Source organism: Chlorocebus sabaeus, chromosome 14 (genome assembly GCF_047675955.1).
Source record: "Chlorocebus sabaeus isolate Y175 chromosome 14, mChlSab1.0.hap1, whole genome shotgun sequence".
NCBI classification, from domain to species: Eukaryota; Metazoa; Chordata; class Mammalia; order Primates; family Cercopithecidae; genus Chlorocebus; species Chlorocebus sabaeus.
Window position 1 is genome coordinate 1,345,744 of NC_132917.1, and position 22,840 is coordinate 1,368,583.

Sequence of the window (22,840 nt, forward strand, 5' to 3'; positions counted from 1 at the left end):
TCTACTTCAGGTGCCAATCTTGCAACACATTGGCCTTGTCACCTTGCACGGGTTATTTAAATCTCTGTTTTCTCATTTGAAAAATGAGGACTGTGTCACCTACATTTTGTTTTATTTTACCTTAGCTTTGAGGCTAAGGATGCCTTATTCATTTGACAAAGATATTTTGGTGAAAATGGCAATGTCTGTTGAGCATTGGTGCTGTACCGGAAACCTTACCCTTCTCATCAGCCACCTCATTCAGTCACCACAGCAGTTCTGGGGGCGCAGTGGGGTCCTGCCTCACAAAGACATCACCTCCGAGCTGCACAGTTGCCCAGCGTGCTCCTGTGCTGTGTCTGGCTCACAACCACCCAAAAATCCACATGGTGCATTTTCAGAAAATTTCCAGCCATATACAAAACCACTGGGAGCTTGAAACTGGCTGTGGCGGGAGCACATACACTTCAGCAGTGAGAGAGGCTGCACATCAGGCCCCCTCCACCCCCAGGACAGCCAGGTCGCCTGTACACCACCTCCACCCACAGAGTCAGTGGGGAGAAGGAGCACGACCTGAGCTCTAGAGTGTGTTCACATGTGAGGGCTCCAGCCTCATCGTGTAAACGTAAGGAAGTGCCTGGGGCCCTGGCTTGGGCTCTCTGCAGCACTGCAAGTGTGGAATTGAGTTCCGGGGTGTGACTGTTCCTCGTTATTGTTGCGTTTCATCCTATACTTCTTGGGCTTTTTCTAAGGCAAACTACAAAGCACTCTCGCTTATTCCAGGTATTCATTCATGCATTGAACAACCATCTCTTTCAAGTCTTGCTTTGAGAGCCAAGTCCCCATAACCACCTCCTGGAACTCACGGGTCCGTCGGTGGCAGAGGAGTGGCCTGCGGTGAAAGGCAGCCTGTGTTTGGGTTGCTGTGGCCCAGTGGAAATGGTTTTCTTCAATGCTGATTGACTTCACCTTTGCCCCCTTTCCCATAGGGCCATTAGGTACCAATCGGGAAAACTAAGAACCCAGGATGGCTGCTCATCGGAGGGCCAGTCATCTCACAGACACTTTGTGACAAATATCCAACAGTTTGTGCACCGGGACGGATAAACGGACAGCGCAGCAAGGAGGCGTGGTTTCCACTGGAGGAGACTGGTTGAGGACACGGGATAATATTAGCATTTATATGTCGATTGAAAGTGTCACTCTGGTGATAGGTGGGGCATGCCTGCGCATAAAGAGGGAAAGAAAAAGCATTTTCTCCAATGATGGGTGACCTCATCGTTCACATTTTGACAAGCACGGATAGAGCCTCATGGCGTCCTAAAAGTTTTACCTAATTAAGGAAGAATTCAGGGTGTTAAAGCACTCAGCTGCTGAAAACTGTGCCAAGATGTGGGCCATATTTAAAATCATTGTTTCAGCCACCATTAAATATTAAAAGACTTTATAAAAATCTAGGGCGTTAGGACAGATACATTGCAGAGGAAAATGACAGGGCTGTAGGAGTTGGGTGTGGGGGAAGTGGAAGAACGCCAGGCTGGAGCTCAGGGACTGGGTGTTCCATGGCAGAGCCGGCTGCCCGAGTTCCCCGAGCCTCTGCTTTTCTCTTCTGTAAAGTGGATACGTTTCCACCTGAAGGGTGTCACACATTGCGAATGTGATGGGCTGGAGTGACGTGTGAGAAGAGAATACTTTGGGACTTTCCAGCAGATTAAAATCTTATTTTTTTTCAGGGTTGGCAAATATCTCTGGGTAGACGTTTCACAGGCAATGGGGTCTAAGAGCCGGGCAAAAGTTCTTCCTGTGTCACACAACATCGATTTGACTTCAGGCTTCTGTGGCCTCGATTTCTTCAGGTCCTCTACCAGGACACAAGACCCCCTGGCTATTGATCCCTGTAGCCAAGGGTAACGGTTTCGAAACAACTTCTGTGGCCCTCCTCACTTTGCCTTTAAGCTTCCCTGAATCCCAGCCTCTCTGGATAGCCCTGTCATCTCCTATAGCACCTATGTCCCAGCTTGCAATCGCCTACATAGTCCCAGATAAACTTTGGGAGAGCCTCTCTCTGTCATTGTATGAGGCTGACAGTCCCTCACCCAACGTATCGGACTGTTCGTTCCACACTGTTTCCAGCACAGAGAGCCAGCAGGCACCCCCTCCTCTGCAGGCGGAAACGCGTCAGCCCATGACCTACGCGGGAACACGGGTGAGGAGCGCAGGGAGGGATCCATACAGGGCGTCTCAGGCTTAGAACTCAACACAAGTATTTTGTTCAAACAAAATATCAAAATGTGATTTTGCTCAGCGCTAGTTACAAATCTGTAATTCAAGATAGCCTTGCTGGTAATACTTGGTTAGAAAATTAACCAGACCAGAGATACCATGACTCAGCTTTTGGCTGAATTGAAGATGTTGAGTGAAGCGCCCACAGGATGCCTGTTTATTCAGTATCTGGATCACGACAGAATGGACTGAGTATTGTTTCAGAAGCTTTAATTTCATTCCTGGCTTTCAATACTACTCATTGAGTTTTAGTGTGGATTTTAGTGGCATGACTGATTTCACTGCTAGCTAGTACTTTCTTTTCTTTTCTTTTCTTTTTTTTTTTTTTTTTTTTGAGACAGACTTTCACTCTTGTTGCCCAGGCTGGAGTGCGATGGTGCAATCTCGGCTCACTGCAACCTCCACCTCCCGGGTTCAAGTGATTCTTGTGCCTCAGCCTCCCGAGTAGCTGTGATTACAGGCACCAGGCACCTGCCACCATGGCTGGCTAAGGTTTTTTTTTTTTTGGTAGGGACAGCGTTTCACCATGTTGGCCAGGCTGGTGTCGAACTCCTGACCTCAGGTGATCCATGCACCTCGGCCTCCCAAAGTGCTGGGATTACAGGCGTGATCCACCATTCCACCATGCCTGGCCACTGCTAGTACTTTCAAAGATTATGCAGTGTAACTTCAACTTATGATACCAAAAATTATTGATGTTGTTTTGAATGCCTGCATTATTACTGGTAGCTGTTTGGCTTCTTATTTCCGTGCATTGTGCTATTACTGGATACATCTTGGGAACTTGTAAAGCAATTTTCAATTTGTATGTATAAAACCAAAACCCTGGCTGGGCGCGGTGGCTCACGCCTGTAATCCCAGCACTTTAGGAGGCCGAGACCATCCTGGCTAACACGGTGAAACCCCATCTCTACTAAAAATACAAAAAAAAAATTAGCTGGGCATGGTGGCAGGCGCCTGTCGTCCCAGCTACTCAGGAGGCTGAGGCGGGAGAATGGAGTGAACCCGGAGGCGGAGCTTGCAGTAAGCCCACATTGTGCCACTGCACTCCAGCCTGGGTGACAGAGAGAGATTCTGTCTCGAAAAAAATAAAATAAACCCAAAACCCTGAAGCATGAGTGATATGGTCATTATGGCTCTTTTTCTCCAAAAGTCCCTTCAAAAGTTCAGAAATTACTATTTGGAAACACATACATACATTAAATTACAATATGCGCTAAGTTTGCAAGAACCTTGGGTTTCTTCTAGAAAGCTACTTGGTTTTTTTCCTCTGACAGGGATAAGTTAAAATGAGTAAAAGATTTTAAGTACAGTCTCACGCTTTGGGTGTGACTGGTGAATCCAGCTTGAGTTAAAGTTTAACTCAAGGGCTAGGCAGGCCCTGGGTTCCACTCACGACCAGAGTGAGGGATGCTGGTTTCCAAGTGTAATGACCCTTTATGAAACTACCTAAGACTGTGAAGCTGTGGCAGGAGAGTACACCTCAACATCTTGAACATTTTGCTCATCACAACTTGAAATGATCAAAATAATTAGTGTTGTAGCTGTCAATGTTAAGATTCATTCACATGCAAAGGAAGGAACTTAATTCAAATTGGAATGAAGGAAAGGCGAAGCCTTTGGTTGCACTCAGTAGGAGGCTGGGGGCAGCTCCCAGCATGTTGGTACCCAGTGTCCCCCAGTGTTCTTTGTGTGTCCCTGCGTGGGGTGTTCCTCTGTTGAATTCCTCTTCTGGCAGGCTGGCTCGCTGGCTGTCCACTTGGCGTTAGTGGTGTTAGAACAAGCTTCAGGTATTCACTTCTCACAGCTGGTCACACCAAAGTAGGCATCTTGGCCTCCCTCTCCCTGTTGTCTATACCAAGCTGCCCCTGGGCTCTGCCTGGTCCCCCTGGGTCCTATACCTGTCGCAAGAGAGGAGTGGTTTCTAAAAGAAAGGCATGCAGAGAGGACCAGCAAGAGGCCGAGGGGACTTCATGTTGTCAGGAAAGTTTGAAGTCATTTTTGAGATGTCACATCATTGAGTTATAAAGAAAAGCAGTTCAGAAAAGCTGAGATGGATATTACTGGGGAGGGAGGGCTTTACCCGGTGATGCGCGACCTCCACCCCTGCCTGGGGCCCCATTCTCCACCGCTCATTCTGCCATGGAATGAAAATGACCGAGATCCTGCCTTTTGAGAGCTTAAAGGAGCACCTCTGTGGGACTGACGGACCTTAGTTTGTGTTGCTGTTCTTCTTGAAAATGATTTCTCTTTCTTTCTGGTGTCATCTCGGCAGTTTAGAATATGCTAGAATTTTGGTGAGATTTAGCAAATAGGATGTCAATCAATTAGCAGTCACCTTAAAAGAAATTTTGTTGTTCTCCATCTTATTGAATTTTGTTATGCGAACAAAGAAGAGAGACAACATTAGAAGAATGCACTTAGACCTTCTTTTCTACCAATAGAATGGGGTGGTGGGATGACAAGATTTGTGTTTTACCATCAAAAACAGGAAGATGATTTTTTCCCCAGTAACTGAGTAACTTCTAAAAACAGTTTCTTTAACTTCTGTGTTGGCTTCGGGGCTCACCGGGGACTTTTCTGTTTATTTGACACGAGGACTCTATGTGGGGCAGTTTGTGGAGAGAAGAGGAATCTTTTTTGGGTCATTTTTGCTTTTACATGACATTTGGTGTGTTTAACATGCAGAGGTGAGGATCCAGCAGTTTGTTTTAGTTTTTTTATTGGGTACGGGGCAGGGAAACGGGCATAACCATCTCTCTGGGAAACTCTCCCTGGGGCACCCTTGCCTGCTCTCCCGTAGCCGTGGGGACAGGGTAGGTGAACAAGGCGCCTCCTCGCTCCCCGCCATGCTGTGCCCACCGCCTATTCCGCACCACACAGCAGGCGCTGTTCCTCCCAAGCGCGGCCTTGGCATGAAGCCCACACGCACCCATACGGAAGGCACGCAGGCCTGAGACACAATGGCTAGTTCCGCCAACTCACACAGCACAGGGGTCTGCCACGACGGGATCCACATCACAAAATCACCACAGGCGCTGGGCAGGTGGGGAAGACTGAGTCCTGGCCCGGATTACCAGGTCTGACTTAATCAAGACCCATCACTGATCAATGAGGATGCAAAATAAAGGAAGTGAGTATTAGCTCTCGTTAGGTGCAAGAAAACAAGTAAGTTACAATCTCAGCGTTGTAATAAAAAAATACCCAGTATATTCATGTTTGTAACCAATTTGGATCATATTACTCTGCCTTTTACTTTAAACCATACGTATTTCCTGTGTATTATTACTTTCTTGGAGGGACTTTCTTGGAGTTCACAAGGTCCAAACTTTGTTAAATATTTTTGTAACGTGTTCTTCTAACAATTATAATAAACACTTGATCTGATTTTCTCCTCCAGGAACTCGAGTTCCAGGACCTGACGGCTGTCCTGCACTGCATCCACTCCTTCATAGCAGCCAAGGTGGCCTCCGTGGACCCTGGCTTCATGGACAGTCAGAGTCTTGCCACCAAATACATGTACAGCAGCTAAAGGTTGTTTCTGTTGAGTGCTGAAAAATTAAATTATTTTCGTAAGAAATGATTCTTTCCTGCATAACATTGCAACTTTGTGTTGTTTTATAATGAGCCTATAGTTGTGATACCAATAAAATATGTCACTAGTTTCCAAAGATGGGTCCTCCTTGTTAAATCTGACATGGGGGATGCCTGGTCCCCTCTTCCCACGAGTCTCCCCTCAACGAGGAGCCCCAGCATCCCCCACACAAGTCTGTGGCTCAAACTCCAGTTCACCTGATGCAGTTCACGCCCCTAGCCCGCGTCCCAGCAGCATGAGAACCGTGTGGGCATTGTACACGCCACTTCCCAACCTAGCCCGCGTCCCAGCAGCATGAGAACCGTGTGGGCATTGCACACACCACTTCCCAAGTTGGCAAAACCCAGATTTATTTGCATAAAATATGTCATCAGAAATTCTGAGCAGGTGCCACGTTTCTCCTCAGGAAGGCAAGGGTCTCCTTTGCAGTGGGCTGTCACTTCCTTTTTCCTCCAGTGGGGATCAGAGTGACAGGATTATTTGAGAAACAGGCATTGGCCAAAATATGTGGGGAAAGGAAATCAACTTTAATTCCTTAATATTATAATCTTATTACATATCAATCTTCATGCTTATAAATTTATCATACATTGAATAACATATATAAATGTGAATTTTAATTGTTTCCCTAATTCATCAAATATAGCATGCAGCTTAGTTTCCGTGTTTCTCATATTGTTTATGACTTCTAAGTAGGGATACTTTGTATTTTTGTTATTAATGGCAATTGACTGGAGTTACTTGAGTTTTTTTTTTTAGAGATAGGACTCTAGGTGGAAAAATAAGGATTAGGCACTTGCTTATCAAGCCTTCAAATAAAGGACGAACATAAAACCATCAATCTACAAAGTATAGGAAAGTAAGAAAATAAACAGATGCCTGCTTCTGCAGTTCTGTTGAAAAGAAAATGTGGGCCAGGCGTGGTGGCTCATGCATGTAATCCTAGCACTTTGGGAAGTTGAAGCAGGTGGATCACTTGAGGTCAGGAGTTCAAGACTAGCCTGGCCAACATGGCAAAACCCTCTCTGTACTAAGAATACAAATATTAACTGGGCATGGTGGCAGATGCCTGTAATCCCAGCTACTCAGGAGGCTGAGGCAGAAGAATCGCTTGTACGTGAGGGGTGGATATTGCACTGAGCCGAGACTGCATCACTGCACTCTAGCCTGGGCAACAGAACAAGACTCCGTCTCACAAAAAAAAAAAAAAAAAAAAAAAGAGAGAGAGAGAGAGTACAGATGCTAAAGAAAGGTTCCATATTTCCATTTCATGAGGTGATGAAGATCTCAGCAAAAATCCACAGCTCCCCACATTACACCCACCCCTTGTCTGTCTGACATTAGGAAGAGGGAAATATTATATACCAAATATTTACAACCAATAGTTTTATGTGCCTGAAAGTATATCCTTTTTAGAAGATGTACATCTCTATATAATAAATATTGCATGTACTATGGACATTTTGATGGCTTCTGTGGAAGACTCCAGCAAGGAGCAGAGTATTTCAAATGAATTTAAAATAATATTCTGCCCCATGAATGTGATTCATGGGGCATCAGACAGTATTTTTCGGTCTCAGTGTTCATTCTCTGGCTTTAACTCAAACTTCCTGTTAATAGCAATAGGAGTCAGAATTTTACAAAATATATAAAACCCAAAAAGGTAAAGGTAGAAATTTTCCTTTCACCAGTTTCCCTTCCATGTGGATATTTTGATCTGCAAAATGAACAGATGCTCATTTTACTCCCTTTCGCCAAAAAGCCTAAACCCACCCAAAAATAGAACGTGTTCTTCTGCACCAAGGAGGGAAGAAGCTGGGAAGATTTTTGTTTTTGTAAAAAATAATTCTAAAAATTAACCTTTACTATATAATAATGAAAAAAATAAGATTTTCCCAGGAAGATTTGATACTAAAGTTTATTTTTATATTTGTATAGATATACAATTCTTTTGCAAAAATGCACTATTTTTTAAAATTTAAAAACAGTAAAAGTATTTTTTTGTAAAAATGAGACAAATGACCCCATTCCCACAGGCCTTCCTCTTCACATCAACTGGATCCCTGTGGGTGGCCACGTACAAGGCTGTAGAGATGCCCAGGCTGGGCAGTGAGGCCACAGGCCGGGCCCCAGCCTCCTTCATCCTGGCAGTGTGTCAGGGCGGCGGCCCGTCATGATGGCACCTGGTCCATGGGGCAGACAGTCCTTCATCATTGACGGCACCTGGCCCATGGGGGAGGCGGCCCCTCATGATTGACGGCACCTGGCCCATGGATGCGGTGGCCCCTCATGATTGACGGCACCTGGCCCATAGGGGAGGAATCCGTTCATGATCACACCTCTTTGAAACCGAGACTCTCAGTATCTCCTCCCACCAGGCCCTTACGAAGTGGGGCCCGGGGCCAGAAATTGTTTTATTTTTATTTGAGACATGCAGTTGATTCTAAGATCTCCTTAGCTTTGGGTTTTAATCAAAAGGTAATGGGGTCACCTGTAGATCTCCACAGCTAACATCTACTGAAGTCACCAGCTCACCGCCACTCCTAGGGTGCAGGCTCCGGCCTTCGGCTCCCATTTCCAGGTACAGAAGCAGAGGGTCAAGGGGCCCAGCAAGGTGTCTGTAGCCCTGGAGCTGACCAGGAGCCCAGGCCTCCTACCACCCACCCGGGAGTCCTCACACCACAGGGCCCACCTCCCTCACTGAGCAGGGGACCCTCCGAACCCACAGCAGCCACGCCCGCCTGGGGAGTCCTCCTGGGGGGCCGATTTTGTCTTTGCCCCTCCTTGGAAAACAGTAGCCGTTATCTTGCAAACGTGGATCCATTTTCCTTCTGCTCCACGTCTGTGCTTTCCATATCCCATGTGAACACCAAAAACAAAACGTTTTTGAACCTGATTTAATTTCCAATATGTGGGCATTTGACAGGATATTATTCTGAGCAGATAATTCTCATTGGTGATGTTGCTCTATGAATATTCATCCAGAAGTTTTATTTACATCTTTTAGAAGGAGGACTGGAAAATGCTCAGAATCCCAAAAGGCAAGGAAATGAAATTACAAACATCCCGTCTTTTTTTTTTTTTTTTTTTTTTTTATGGAGAACCACGCACCGAGTATGTCTTTCAGTCAGATGTGTGTCTTGAATGCAGGCTTTGCTCGTACAAAGCACACGGGGTTTTCACAATGCTGAGCCAGGAAAAATGACTGAACTCTGGCAGGACGAAAAGCAGAGAAACTTTTAGAAAAGATCAGGTGAGACAATTACAGCTCAAAGTTAGAGTCTCCAGCCACTGGGTACAAACAGATTTTTCAAGAGCAGAACTGGATTTGCAAAGCCCAGAGATTATTCTGCAGAAGGATAGGCTCCGTAGAAAAAAGAGATAGAAATTAACCTAGCGGTGGGTTGTGACAGAAGACAGTTAACACAGTGAGGTCCAGTTTTATTGAGAATGAGACAGCAAGTGGTTTTGAACATTAGGAATCATATTTTTAAATGACTCACATGAACTTTATTTTTCTCATTTTTATGGTCTGAATTTCAGTGAATTCCAAGAACATTTTAGTTATCAAAGGATAAAATATCTAACTAAATGAATTTCACCACAGAAGAAAATAAAACATTCTCAGCATATAAACAAGTTTCTCCAAATCTTACTTTCAGTGTTTAGTTGAACTCTGTGTTTGAATACGAGACACCAGTCAGCAAATGCCTTCTAACAATCGTCCAGTCACTGATACTGCCCAGGACCCGCTGTTTGCATTCTCCGCCTATTTTCATGTGTTTCTTGGCTGTTTTCTTCCTCCAGGACTCCCCGCGTATCACAGCAGTGCCAGAGGAATCCTGGCAGTCAGCCGGAAAGCTAGTTTACCCCTCTGGGCCCATAGTTCATGGGAACTGATGTTCAGCTCCTCTGATAGCCTCTCATAAATGTACAACCATGAGTCCTGCTCTGCCCTTGCTGGTGGAGGGACCATTTGATTGTTTTCCTTTCAGACAGATGAAAGTTAGGGCAGGATTTTTCAAAACAGATATACGATGGAGAACATTTCCATGTTGTTCTGTTTGCTCCTTTCAGTGTTTGGGACAAGAGATAGACAGGTGGAGGGTACATAACCCCTCCCCAACACCCGCAACCCCCGCGCGTTTCCAACCTGCCTTGTGAATAGTGCTGTCAGCACACAGGCTGTCCAAAGCAGAGGAGCCAAGGCCTGGAAGACTGTTGGCTTAGGAGCTGGGAGAACTCTGTCCTTTCTGAGGTGACCACAAGCAAGTGTAAACCCGTGTGAAGAATGTACCATGTTTGACTCTTTGGCTCATATATGGAATAGAAAAAGTCACAATCCCTGTTCCCCACCCCCTCACAACCTCATCATGGGCATCAGGTGAGAAATCTGGAAGTTCTCAGCAAAGCAGGAAAAGCGGGTTTTCAGATTTGAGCCGGTGCCTGCCATCTCTAAGGGTGTCCTCATCCAGGTGCCTCCTGAAGTTATGAATGGAGTCCGTGCACACACACTAGAAAAGCAGCAGGAAGCATTCACAGGCGGCCCCGTTTCCCTAAGGAAAAGCACTTCCTGTCTGTGAAAAAGGCCCCGATAGCTGCGGGGAGTAGACGCATGATCCTCATTCCAGTGAGGCGCTTGCAAGCGCCCCCTATCACCAAGCTGGAGAAGTGCACATGGAAAATGGAGGTTTACGGTGGGAGAATGAAGACATGCCTGGCACATCGTGAGGACCATGGCTAAGTCAGAGACAGGGAGGTGGGATATGCTGAAATACAGAATTAACAGTTTGTCAAGCCCTTAACAGGTTAAAACCCTGGGATAAACTAACACAGTCTGTTTAGAGAAGAAAGTACTATAGTTGAATTTTTTTTAAAAATGATTCAAGGGGAGCCCAGTCTCCCAAACAGTAGCTCTTGGGAGAAGCATGTGGAGCATTTGAGTGAGTGTTTTTGATCCATTCAACAAATATTTGTAGAGCATTAACCCCAGGGCCAGGCTCTGCGACAGGTGCTGCAGCAGAGGAGCCAAGGATGGGCAGCTTGGATGGGTGCCTTGGGTAGATGGGCATCTTGGATGGGCATCTTGGGTGGATGGGCGTCTTACATGGATGGGCAACTTGGATAGGTGCCTTGGGTGGATGGGCACCTTGGATGGATGGGTACCTTAGGTAGATGGGCAACTTGGATGGGTGCCTTGGGTGGTTGGGCAGCTTGGATGGATGGGCAACTTGGATGGGTGCCTTGGGTGGATGGGCAGCTTAGATGGATAGGCACCTTGAGTGGATGGGCGCCTTGGGTGGATGGGTAGCTTGGATGGGTGCCTTGGGTGGATGGGCACCTTGGGTGGATGGGCACCTTGGGTGGATGGGCAGCTCACAGCTGCTGAAAACGCTGATGTCATCCTCATGCCCACCGTGAAGGAAGATGGGCAGACAATGGCATGACCACTGACACACACCTGGAACCGATCAGTTCACACAGGAACTGGCCTTTTGTTCTGGGAGCCATGTTTCAAGAAGGACACTGACACACTGGTTCTCAACAGGCAGTCACTTTTGTTTCAGGTGCTTCCTTTAAAACACACCTCCGCAGCACATGTCAGGAATTAGGGTTCTCATAGAGCAGGTCGGAGGCTGTCCTGCTGTATAGCGCTCTGGACAATCTGTGCAAAGTGCACAGTAATTTTACCACCTTAGCAGAATTTCCATAAACTGGATTATATTTTAATGGATTTTTTGTGTTTTTAATCTTAAAACTCAGAGTCAATACTCTTTTCTCAGTATTAATAAAAAGAGAGTGCACATTTGGGAGTTTGGGTGTGAATGCGGGATAGAATAAATATAACCGACCTTATACATGTATCCTACACACTACTATGTCATTTTTTTCCCTATGAAACTGTGTGAGTCTGGGTGGGATGTAATGAAAGACAGGCTACGTGAGTCTTCGAAATTCAGGTTATCCCAAATCTTTTCCAACATGACAATCTTTTAAAAAGCATATAGATGAATACCTACTTTGTGCAGGGTATGTAATAATCAAATGTCACAGAAAACTCAAACAGAAGAAAGTGGGGGTGGCATTTTCACCATTGTGGGAATGATCCTCCATCCAGGACACAGCCTCAGCATCTTTTCCTGTGCCTTTAACTTCAAAGGTCCATGAATAGTCCAAGCTCCAGGCCCGCAGGTATCACAATACACACACTTACATACAGTTGTTTGTGGTGAAGAAAAAGTCGAAACAGTTTTAAGATGAATATACGTAGCTTCAAAATAATTAAGCCAACTGTAGATGATATTCTAAAAGATAAGCTGTTACCTGAAACATATCTTGATGGGCCATTTCAGTTCCAGAACTAACATGCCGGGTGTTGTAAACAGCAGTTCTTGCCCAGTGGCAGATCTAAAAGCGCCTGTGTCCGTTGGGAAGAAGAACGGTATTTAAAAGCCGTCTGAAATAAGCCATGTGGGAAAACAAGTCCACTGCCGCCGCTCCCACAGTCTCTCCACTCTCCCTGCATCAGCCAGTGGCTCACACTGAGGACGCACAGGTGAAATCACGTTGAGAATTCCCAGCAGAACCGTAGTTTTCTCCCGGGCTGGCGTCTCCAATCAGCCCTGTGGCTGTTCCACGGTGGGCGGGGGAAAGGGACTTGCTTCACAATCATTTCCATCTGGGTCATGAGAGGAAGAATTGCCCCTGGCCAACAAGTATCCAAGACCTGGAAAGGCCGCGTAGGCCGCGTGAGCAAACAGACAAAAACCTGCACTCGCCTTCCTTAAATTGAGGGGAAATCCTGGAGAAACGCCTTGCACACTCAGAAACAAACGAGGGAGATGGTCACGGCGGCCAAGTCTGCAGGTCACCTCTGTGGCCACTTCCCTCTGGATGAAGCCCTCAGCCGTGGTCTCCTCTTCCCGGGACTGTAAGGAAAGATAATTCAGATGGAAGTATTTTTTACCCTGACTATTGGAAATGCGATGATTGTTACTGCAAGGATTGAAGGCAAAGGACTGGAAACACGCACTCAGCTCAGACCCTGCCTTCAGCCAGTGCCAGAATCCTCACCGTGAGACACCTGGCCCTTCACTTAGAAAGGGCTCCATCAATCAGCACCTTGGCGGCCCACTACCCAGCGTCCACCTGGTAGGAGTTCTGTGTTTTCCTTTTTCTTCTTACTGAACGGGCTGAATTTTTGAGAAAGTTAATCTTTTGTTGTCATACGCAAAGGGATAATGAGTTTCCCAACTGTGTTACAAACTTAATAAGTCATAGAAACCATGGTCGCCATGTTTAATTTCTTCTTTCTAGGACAAGCATGTATTTGTCCCTTTCAGGTTCTAAGTTTTAACCAACAGAATTTGAAAACATGTCTGCAAAAATGTTGATGAGGATTTATTTGAAAAGAACATCATACCAGAAAACATGAGCCCTGTAATTTATAGAGAAACCTTTTCTTTTTACCTTTTTTTTAAAATTGAGATGAAGTCTTGCTCTGTCACCCAGGCTGGAGTACAGTGGCTCAATCTCGGCTCACTGCATCCTCTGCCTCCTGAGTTCATGCCATTCTGCCTCAGCTTCCCAAGTAGCTGGGACTACAGACACCCGCCACCGTGCCCAGCTAAATTTTTTTTGTAGTTTTAGTAGAGATGGGGTTTCACCGTGTTAGCCAGGATGATCTCAATCTCCTGACCTCGTGATCTGCCCACCTCGGCCTCCTAAAGTGCTGGGTTTACAGGCATGAGCCACCGCCCCCAGCCATAGATAAACCTTTTCAACAGATATTTAAGAATAAAAAAACTGAAAATGTTGATTAAAGAGTTTTTAAATTTTTTGTAGTTTTTAAATTTTAAAAGGGAAAAAAATCATCATGAAGAAAATTGCATTAAATTACTTTGACCACGCATTGCTTAGGGCTGAAAAATCACGTCAGCTAGATAGACGACAAGAGAGATGGGGTCAACTCAGACCTACACTGGCATAGGAAACTGGTGAACTAGGAAACTCACCTTGGTCGTGAAAGGGAGGATTTATTTTGGTTCACAGTATTGTAAGCCAAAACGTGACCGAAGCAGGTCTCAATCAATTAGTTGTTTATGTTGCTAAGATTGAGGATGTGCCCAGAAGAAAGAAACACAAGTCCCAGTGGGACCTGTGACCTGAGCCTTTTCCAAAGAGGGTTTGGGGAACTTTAATTCTTAACGGGGAGAGAGCAAGCAGGAGGGGAGCAGGAAAGGAGGGAGGGCAGGTGGTGGAGCACAGTGAGGCTCGTGGCTGCATTCCCGTGGGCCTCTGATTAGCACTCAGTGAATCCACCTTTTACATAAGATAAGGTCAGCCCGGGAAATCACAGCTGCCTGTCTGGGAACAAAAGGGAGGCAGTCCCAAGCTCAGTCTTACCTGTGGCATCGTGAGTTTGGGGTCCTGAGAGTGTGTCTCCTTCACCGTGTCTACATCGTCCTTACGAAACATGTCCCGAGCACCCTCATTTCCAACCCTGCAGGCCTTGCTCAGGCCTCTGATTCTAAACCCTAGTTCTGGTTTTCGGGGAAGCCACTTCCTCACTGCAAATCTCTGATTCCTTTGTTTGAGACGCCAGAGGTGGGAAGACAGGAGGATTTTTCCAGTCATGGACAACGAATGTTTCTCTAATGCTATGCGTGAGGGAATGACAGTGTTTCATCCAGCACAACGGTTCCTCTTCAGTGTGCCATGCCCGACACCTGCAGCCCAGCTGCTGCAGGCTGCATTTGCTTGCAGGGGCCTTTGAAAACAGTATGCTGAGAATAGATAAGGCTCAAGGACAGTATCTCCAACTGAACTTTTAATGAACTCCCGTAGGCGCCAAGAAGGCGGGTAGATAAGAAAGAATATAGAAACAAGGTACTGAGTAGAAGGTTACATGTGGGAAAAGAAAGTTTGTTTTGCATTGCATTCTTTCTGCTGACCTGAAGTTTATGGAATATAAATAAAGTGAGGCGGAGGCTCTGAGTGCGGCCGCCATGTTCTCTGTGTGTCTTTGTCTTTGTGTGTGTTCTTTCATTCTCCACCACCCCCGGTGCGGCCCCCAACAAGTGGCGCAGCGAGCAGGGTCAGCACGGGTGAGTAGGGGAGAACAAGAAGGGGAACCCCCTAGGAGCAGGTAAGGCTCAGATATTGTTAAAGGGAACCTTCTTAAGCTTTCATTATGGGAATTCCATCTCTCTGGCCTCAGAATATTTATGGCTGTTTCAAGGACTGTTGCTGTCCATGGGAGTAGAAGTGAAAGAAAAAGACTTTGAAGCGATTGTTTGCCCATGTTGAATAACATTGTTACTGGTTTCAGTATCAGACTAAAGTGCAGCTGAATCGGAAAAAATGGTTACAGGTAGTAAAAGCTTTGCTTAGAGCTCTCCAGTTAGGGGATATTATGCCTCTAAAATTGTGGACCTTGTGTAACTCTATCACTCAGACATTAGAGTTACTTGAGACTGATTCGGAGTGTGGTAATGTAGCCACAGGAGGAAAGGTATCTGAGGATTTGGAAAAATAAAATAAAATAAAATAAATCTGAAATGGAGCCCATTTGTGCCAGGGTAGCAAAAGGGGGAGAAGAGAAAAAGCCAGCTCTTCCTTCTTCTAAGGGAAATTCTGACATGCAGTGTATTATGGAAATGCTTCAACAAATATTACAGATACATTCTTCTAATTCACCTTTGTGAGCTTTCCCTGTTTCTTTTCCTTCTGCCCTGTTAAAAGAGAATTTTCCAGTGCCTCCAACCCCCGGGCTTCCTTATCTTTACCTTTGGCAAAATTTTCTCAGTGCCCCCAACAGGCTGAGACGGCTGAGGGGGCTGAGGGGCTGAGGTGCTGAGGGGCGGGCAGCCTGGCGGGTCCCTGCCGCAGGGTCGACCGCACGTCACGTGGCCGAATCCCCCGGGCTGCTTTCTCTCCAGCTGCTCAGCCACTTGTTTTCTTACCGTGAACCTCGGGCTCCTGCTCGGCGTCCTTTCTTGCTCTGTCTCTGTTTTTGCTGCATTCTATCGGCAAGTCTTTAATTTAGGATATTTCACTGATATAACTGAGGATGAACTGTGTTTTGCAGCATTTTATTTTATTACGCGCTTTCTCCTAGATTTTGGTATCCTTTTTATGCTGACTTGATTAAACATTTTGGAAACTTTCCTGGAACTGATAAAATAGCTTTGATATGATCTTTTTCTTGAGGTCATAAAATAATTTACTTTGAAATGTCTCAGCCTAACAACTTTTGGGCTTTTGTTGTTTTGTGCAGAGGTGGGAAGGCTCCTTTGCATTTTTGGTATAACTTCTGTGTTAATGATTTTGTTGTTTGCTTCGCACAAAATCACTTAGTGATCCGTGTTTTCCAGCTTAGAGTTAACATGTATCATTTTGTGAATTAAAAAAAAATGTTCTCTGTGAAAAAAAAAAAAAAATTTTAAGGAGCTGGATCTGTTTCCAATTATTTGTGCTTCTTTTGCTCCTAATGCTTAGTTTTCAAATGGTGGCAATAATGTCCAATTTAATGCCTTACAAATTAAATTTTTAAAAAGAAATGAAAGCTGCCATTTCTAACTATGAACCCCTATCCTTGGTCTTCTTGATATTTTTTCATCAGAAAATTTGATAATTTCTATATACTGGAAGACTTTGGGGAAGGCTTTTCTTGATCGTTCTCAGTGGTTACAATTGCACAGCTGGTAAATGAACAAGGTGCATGTACAGGCTAGAAAAAATGTTATGTGTGATCCCCCAGGAGCCACTGAGGAACAACTCACAGGCACGGGCCAATATGCTACTCTTAGTGCTCAGGCTGGTCTAGAAGATGTTGCCCTTACTTAAATCAAGACTTTGTTTTTAAGGGCCTAAAATAAGGTAGAGATAACAGGAAAATCTTCCCTTTCCTCTGTGAAGATTTTACAGGGCACAAATGAACAATATTCAGATTTCGTAGCCCGTCTTCAGGATGCTGTCTTGAAAATTGTGGGTGCTGACCTTGCTTCAAAAATTTTGTTACAAACGTTGTCTTTTAAAAATGCTTATGCTGACTGTCAAAAATTGTTAAAATCATTAAAGGCCAATGGGGCCAATTTAGATAAATATATTAAAACTTGTGTTAGTGTTGGAGGGGCTATTTATAATGCTCAATTATTTGCTGGAGCTTTGTCTAAAGCCTTAAAAGGAAATAACAAACAAGGTGTTTGCTTTCAGTGTGGTAAACCTAGACATTTCAAAAAAGAATGTCATAAAAATTGAACACTTTTATCCCTCAAGGCAGAAAGCTGCCTTCAGAGGTGTACAAATGTTGTGGTAAAGGTCGACATTGGACAAATAAATGTCATTTCAAAACTGATAAAAGTGGAAATTTACTGTCTCCTCTCCTGGGAAATGGGAGCCGGGGCCCACAGGCTTGGGGCCCCAACAATTTATGTCACCAGGTCTGAAAGTGTAGTTGGTTTATCAGTCTTTACAAATGAGAAATATAAGAAAGGAAAAGAATGCACAAACTAACTAGGTTTCTTGTAATAAATCACTAAACTAGTCCAAGGACCAAAAAATACAAGATCAGCATGACTCTGAAGGATGTGAGATTATGGTTCTGCACTTGTTACATTAAAGAGCTAAAATTAATAGATGTAATATTAACAATAACAACAGTAATAATAGCCATAGTATACTGAGTACTTACTATGTCTCTACTACTGTGAAAAAATCTTCACTTGCATTTAGTTCTTCCAACATCCCTTTAAGACTGACAAATTTTATAATAATTACCATTTTGTAGACAGGAAAACAGAGTTAAGACAGTTTTATAAATGTATCCAAGGTCATATAGCTATTATATTTTGAAAATATGACTTTCTGTCCCCAGAGCTTACATGCTTAACCCTTTCCTCTAGACTGCTCTATAAAGTACAAAAATGGTAGTCACCCTCCTTGGAATAATTGGAGGAAAGAAAAATCAATAACTAAGTAAAAGTTGTATCTCAGCACCAGATCCAATCCCAATTTCAAGTATCCATTTAGCCTTGGATAGCATCATTGTGTTTTGAAAACCAAAATCCGTTGAGTATTTTGTGGTCCACCATCTTTTACAAAGCAGATACTCTATTGAATAGTAAACTACGAACTGAATTTCTGTACCTGTAATCACCTTATTTGTTTACAAATATTTGTTATTGACTAAATCTGCATACAATACCCAGTGAGCAATGGCCTACAACATCAAGGAATAAATTCAAGTCCTCCTTAAGGATCCCACACCTTACCCCAGTTTCTCAGCTTTATGTGGCAACTAAGCAGAGCGCCGCTGCTGACTTAGTTATTACTCAGCCTTATACTTTGTCTCCTAATAGAGGAGTATATAAATTAGCTATTAGAGAGTGTGGCCCTTTGCCAAAAGGACATAATGTTACTAATAAAAGTCTTATTATGGTTTAAGTCTCACAATTTATATACCTAGAGGCAGGGGAATGTATTCTCAATAGGGAGGGTTTGGTAGCACAGAAAAAACTGTTTTTTGGGAAACTTTAGTTTCTAATCAAAAGCCCTTATGTTCTTTGCACATTAATGAAATAGTTTTTAAAGGGTTAATTGATACGGTGGTAAATATGTCTATTATTTGTTTAAATTAGAGGCCTATACAATAGGAAAAAAGACAAGTTGCAGTTATACTCACTGGCTTGGGTGCTGCTTCTGTGGTTTATCAAGACGTAGAACCTTTAACCTGTGTCGGTCCTAAAGGTTAACAAGGTCAAGTGTTTTTTTTTATTTTTATATTGTTCCTATCAATATTAATTTTTGGGAACAAGATCTTTCACAACAATTTGCTGCTTTTTAAAACATTCCTCATATTTCCTCAGCTGCCAAAAATACGATGTTCAAAATGGGCTACAATCCTTTAAACTCATAGCCACCACTCCTATTTATGTGAAACAGTGACCATTATTTAAAGAAATACTTAGGACTCTAAAAGAGTAAGTCAAAAAACAAATGGCCGAGAGGAATATAAAGCCACGTATTTCTGCATGGAATTCCCGTCTTTGTCTTGTCTTAAAACTATAAATGTTTACATTAAACCTAGGGAAAGTTTACAGCCTGGTCTTCCTAATCCTGCCTTTATCCCACAAAGTTAAAAATTAATGGTCATAGATCTCAAAAATTGTTTTTTCTTTATTCAGTTACAACATCTTTTTTCTATTCTAGAAGGAGACAATCACTTGGACAGCTCACGTCATTTAACTCCTTTGGCTTTACAGGAACTCCAGCTTGTGGAAGAGCAACTTCAAAAGGCTCATTTACATTATATCCTTCCCGATGTTCCCCTTTCCCTTTGTTTATTTCATACTTTACATTCTCCTACAGGAATGATTCATCAGACCAATCAGCTGCTAAAATGGATCTTTTTGTCCAATAAAACATCTAAACACTTGGCTACTTATATCGATCGTTTAGCTGAACTGATCATCAAAGGACGGCATCACTGTCGACAACTTTGGGGAGGAGATCCTTCCTTAATTATCTCTCAATTCACTCATAGTCAGATCATTTATCTTCTTACAACTTCTGATTCTTGGCAAGAAGCTTCATCAATCTTGAGTTACAGTTTATCCTTATCCCTCGGTGCAATAGGGAGAATTGTTTACTATTCTCATGGTCTTACTTAATTTCCCTACTACTGGTTGAAATATTGTTAGTGATTCTCAATATGCCGTTTATGTTACTTCTTATATTTTTCAGGCCACTTTACCTCTTTGTGCTACTTCTTCTCTTCAAAAACTCTTTTCCTTGTTATTTTCTACTTTGAGCCAACGTCGAGCTCCTTTATTCATCACTCATCTTCTTTCTCATTCTCAATTGCCTGGACCATTAGTTCATGGAAATACTCAGATTGATTCACTTCTAATTGGCCACTTGCAGGCTGCAGAACAAGAACATGTTCTACATCACACTAATAGTTCTGGCCTTCAACGACGGTTTCATTTAACTCATAAATAAGCTTGTTCTCTTATTCGAGCTTGTCCTTTCTGTGCTCCTTTGAGCATTCCATCCTTCCATCCTGGAGTTAACCTGAGAGGTACTCAAGTTAATCAAATTTGACAAATGGATGTTATACATATTCCTTCTTTTGGACGATTAAAGTATGTTCATCATACCATTAATACTTTTTCTCATTTTCAATGGGCCACTCCGTTGCCATCTGAGAAAGCTGATTCTGTTATTACACATCTCTTAGCTTGTTTTGCCATTATGGGCATTCCTTTTATACTTAAAACTGATAATGCCCCTGCCTATTTCTCTCATAAATTACAAGTTTTCTTACAGCAATACAATATTCGACATATCACCGGGATCCCGGGCAACAGTCAAGGTCAAGCCATCATTGAGCGCGCAAATTTAACTTTAAAAACTCAACCATTAAAACAAAAAGGGGGAAATGAGCCCCCCCAAAAAACCACATTTTTTTGAAGGTTAACCTTTCTACCTTAATTTTTTTGATTTTGAAGGTTCTTTTTACTTTAATTATTTTTTGAATCAATGGAGACAATTGCAAGACTCCGCTGTCGTAACCCATCTTTCCTCACCTCCCTCGGTGATAGTCCCCGCTGACAATTTAAAGATTTGGTATCCTAATGAAGAAGGTAAGTATGTTCAAGGGCAAGTTCTAAAACAGGAATGGGGCTATGCTCTTGTCCTTACAGGGAGCGGACCTGAGTGGTTTCCTACAAGATGATTGAAACCCTGTTGAAAAGAAAACTGGATTCAGCATGCATTTCTTCCTTTGTTGGATGTGCCTCGGCGGGGGACTTATTTCCCTTAGTGAGGCTTTGTATGAATATTACACTTATATTCCCTTTCCACCCTTGTATCAGGGAGTCGCCTGGGGAGAGGCGGAAATTAAGGTTTTCACCAATGACACTACTTGAATGCCGTCCCCCTATATAGACAAGGACAATATAGAACAGGAAACGGAAATTATAAACAACACATACCAATTTGGAGTGGAAGAACTTCCAATATGCATGGGAAATAATTCTCATTGTCTCCGAAAATCGTATGAAGCCTGGGTTGTTCGCTATAATCATAGTTATGTGGCTGCTAATACTGTTATTATAATCATACTGTATATAGTAATGAAACTATTCCTAGTTCTTTACTTTTTTGTCCTATTCCAGAGGTTTCTCCTAATATTGAGGTGCTGGAGTGGCAACTATGTCGGGGAAATAAAACCCGGATTTTATTAGAATACAATGGGATGCAAATAACTGATTGAAGTGTGCACAGTGATTTTCAAATAAAATTTAGTCACATACCTTTGAAATGGCACCGGGTAAATAAAAGTATTGCTGCTAACAATAATGAAACCTTGGTATGGTGTGAAGGAGGCCTAAGTACAGAGTCATCTTTGGAAGTTGTTAGCTGCAGGCGATGCCATTAGCACTTTTGTGGTGAATATGTCTCTTAATCTTTCTAACCCAACTAATTCCTTTCATATTCAGTTATATCGGAATACCTCTTGATATATTATTGCTTGTGTCCGTAAGCCCTACCTATTATTAGCAGGGAATTTGATATGGGATAATAATACGGGAATTGTTAATTGTACAAATACGTGTACATTTTTGTCTTGCCTCAATCATTCTTGGTGGCACAACTTTGCTGGGGATATTTATATCCTCAGGGCTCGTAAGGAAATTTGGCTACCTGTTAATCTTACGCGACCGTGGGGGGCATCACCTCTTGAAACTTATATTTGGACTTCTCTTCAGCGAACCCTCCGTGCCCTTGGACTTATAATTGCCTCGGTGATGAGTCTTGTTGCCATTGCCTCCACTGCGGCTGTAGCAGGGCTCGCTCTTCATCAAAGCATACAAAATGCTGAATTTGTGCAGCAATGGCATGAACAATCTCACCGGTTATGGCTTCAACAACGAAACATTGATTCTCAACTTGCTGAAAGATTGGACAACATGGAGCAAGCGTTGACATGGCTTGGAGATCAGCTCACTGTACTCAGTACTCGGGTAACATTACAATGTGATTGGAATTCCACTCAATTTTGTGTAATGCCTGTGCCTTTTAACATCTCTCAAAATTGGACTGTAATCTGAAAATTATTAATTGACCATAAAAATATTAGTTTGGACATTCAAGAGCTCACTCAGAACATTTCCGAAGCATTTCGACAACAATTACATGTGCTGTCTGGAACTGTAACCTTGCAGGAGCTGGGGCAGCGCCTTGCTGCCTTTAACCCATGGACTCAGATAAAAACATGGATTTCTACAATCTCTGGAAGTATATTGCTTTGGGCACTTGGTTTGTGTCTACTTCTTTTGGTGATTCAATGCTCCCTCCGTCGCCACCAAAAACAAAAGAAAACACAGGAACAAATATGGGCTACCTTTTTAGGATTGAGGCAAAACAAAATTAAAAGGGGGGAAATGCAGGGGCCTTTGAAAACAGTATGCTGAGAATAGATAAGGCTCAAGGACAGTATCTCCAACTGAACTTTTAATGAACTCCCGTAGGCGCCAAGAAGGCGGGTAGATAAGAAAGAATATAGAAACAAGGTACTGAGTAGAAGGTTACATGTGGGAAAAGAAAGTTTGTTTTGCATTGCATTCTTTCTGCTGACCTGAAGTTTATGGAATATAAATAAAGTGAGGCGGAGGCTCTGAGTGCGGCCGCCATGTTCTCTGTGTGTCTTTGTCTTTGTGTGTGTTCTTTCATTCTCCACCACCCCCGGTGCGGCCCCCAACATTTGCTGACGTGGGACACCCGGCACATGCTTTGTGGTAATCCCTGGAAATAAAGACGAGCGCTGCACCATCTGTTCCTCCGAGGAGTTAACAATCTCGGTGTTTCCTTTGTAAATTCAAATGATCCATTGCAGATGTAACAGATATAAAACCCGCCATCCCTGCGCTGCCTGCCCCAGCAACCAGGGCCACCCAAATGTCTCGCTCTGAAACT

General features: G+C 43.5%; 1 protein-coding gene and 1 long non-coding RNA gene across 6 annotated transcripts in view; both read left to right on the forward strand.

The window, feature by feature from the left end:
- SNTG2 (syntrophin gamma 2) overlaps positions 1-5,933 on the forward strand; it is a 378,883-nt gene extending 372,950 nt beyond the window's left edge. For all 5 annotated transcript variants that reach the window (XM_038006474.2, XM_038006475.2, XM_073022727.1 and 2 more), the window contains one exon: positions 5,663-5,933. In XM_038006474.2, coding sequence (XP_037862402.2) covers positions 5,663-5,794 — 132 coding nt within the window. In that variant the 3' untranslated portion in view covers positions 5,795-5,933. The remainder of the gene's footprint in view (positions 1-5,662) is intronic.
- An 8,988-nt stretch (positions 5,934-14,921) lies between these two features.
- Positions 14,922-22,568, forward strand: LOC140713283 (uncharacterized). The gene is made up of 2 exons (XR_012095170.1): positions 14,922-15,005; positions 20,371-22,568. It is a non-coding gene; the product is annotated as an uncharacterized lncRNA (long non-coding RNA).
- Positions 22,569-22,840: the final 272 nt, after the last annotated feature.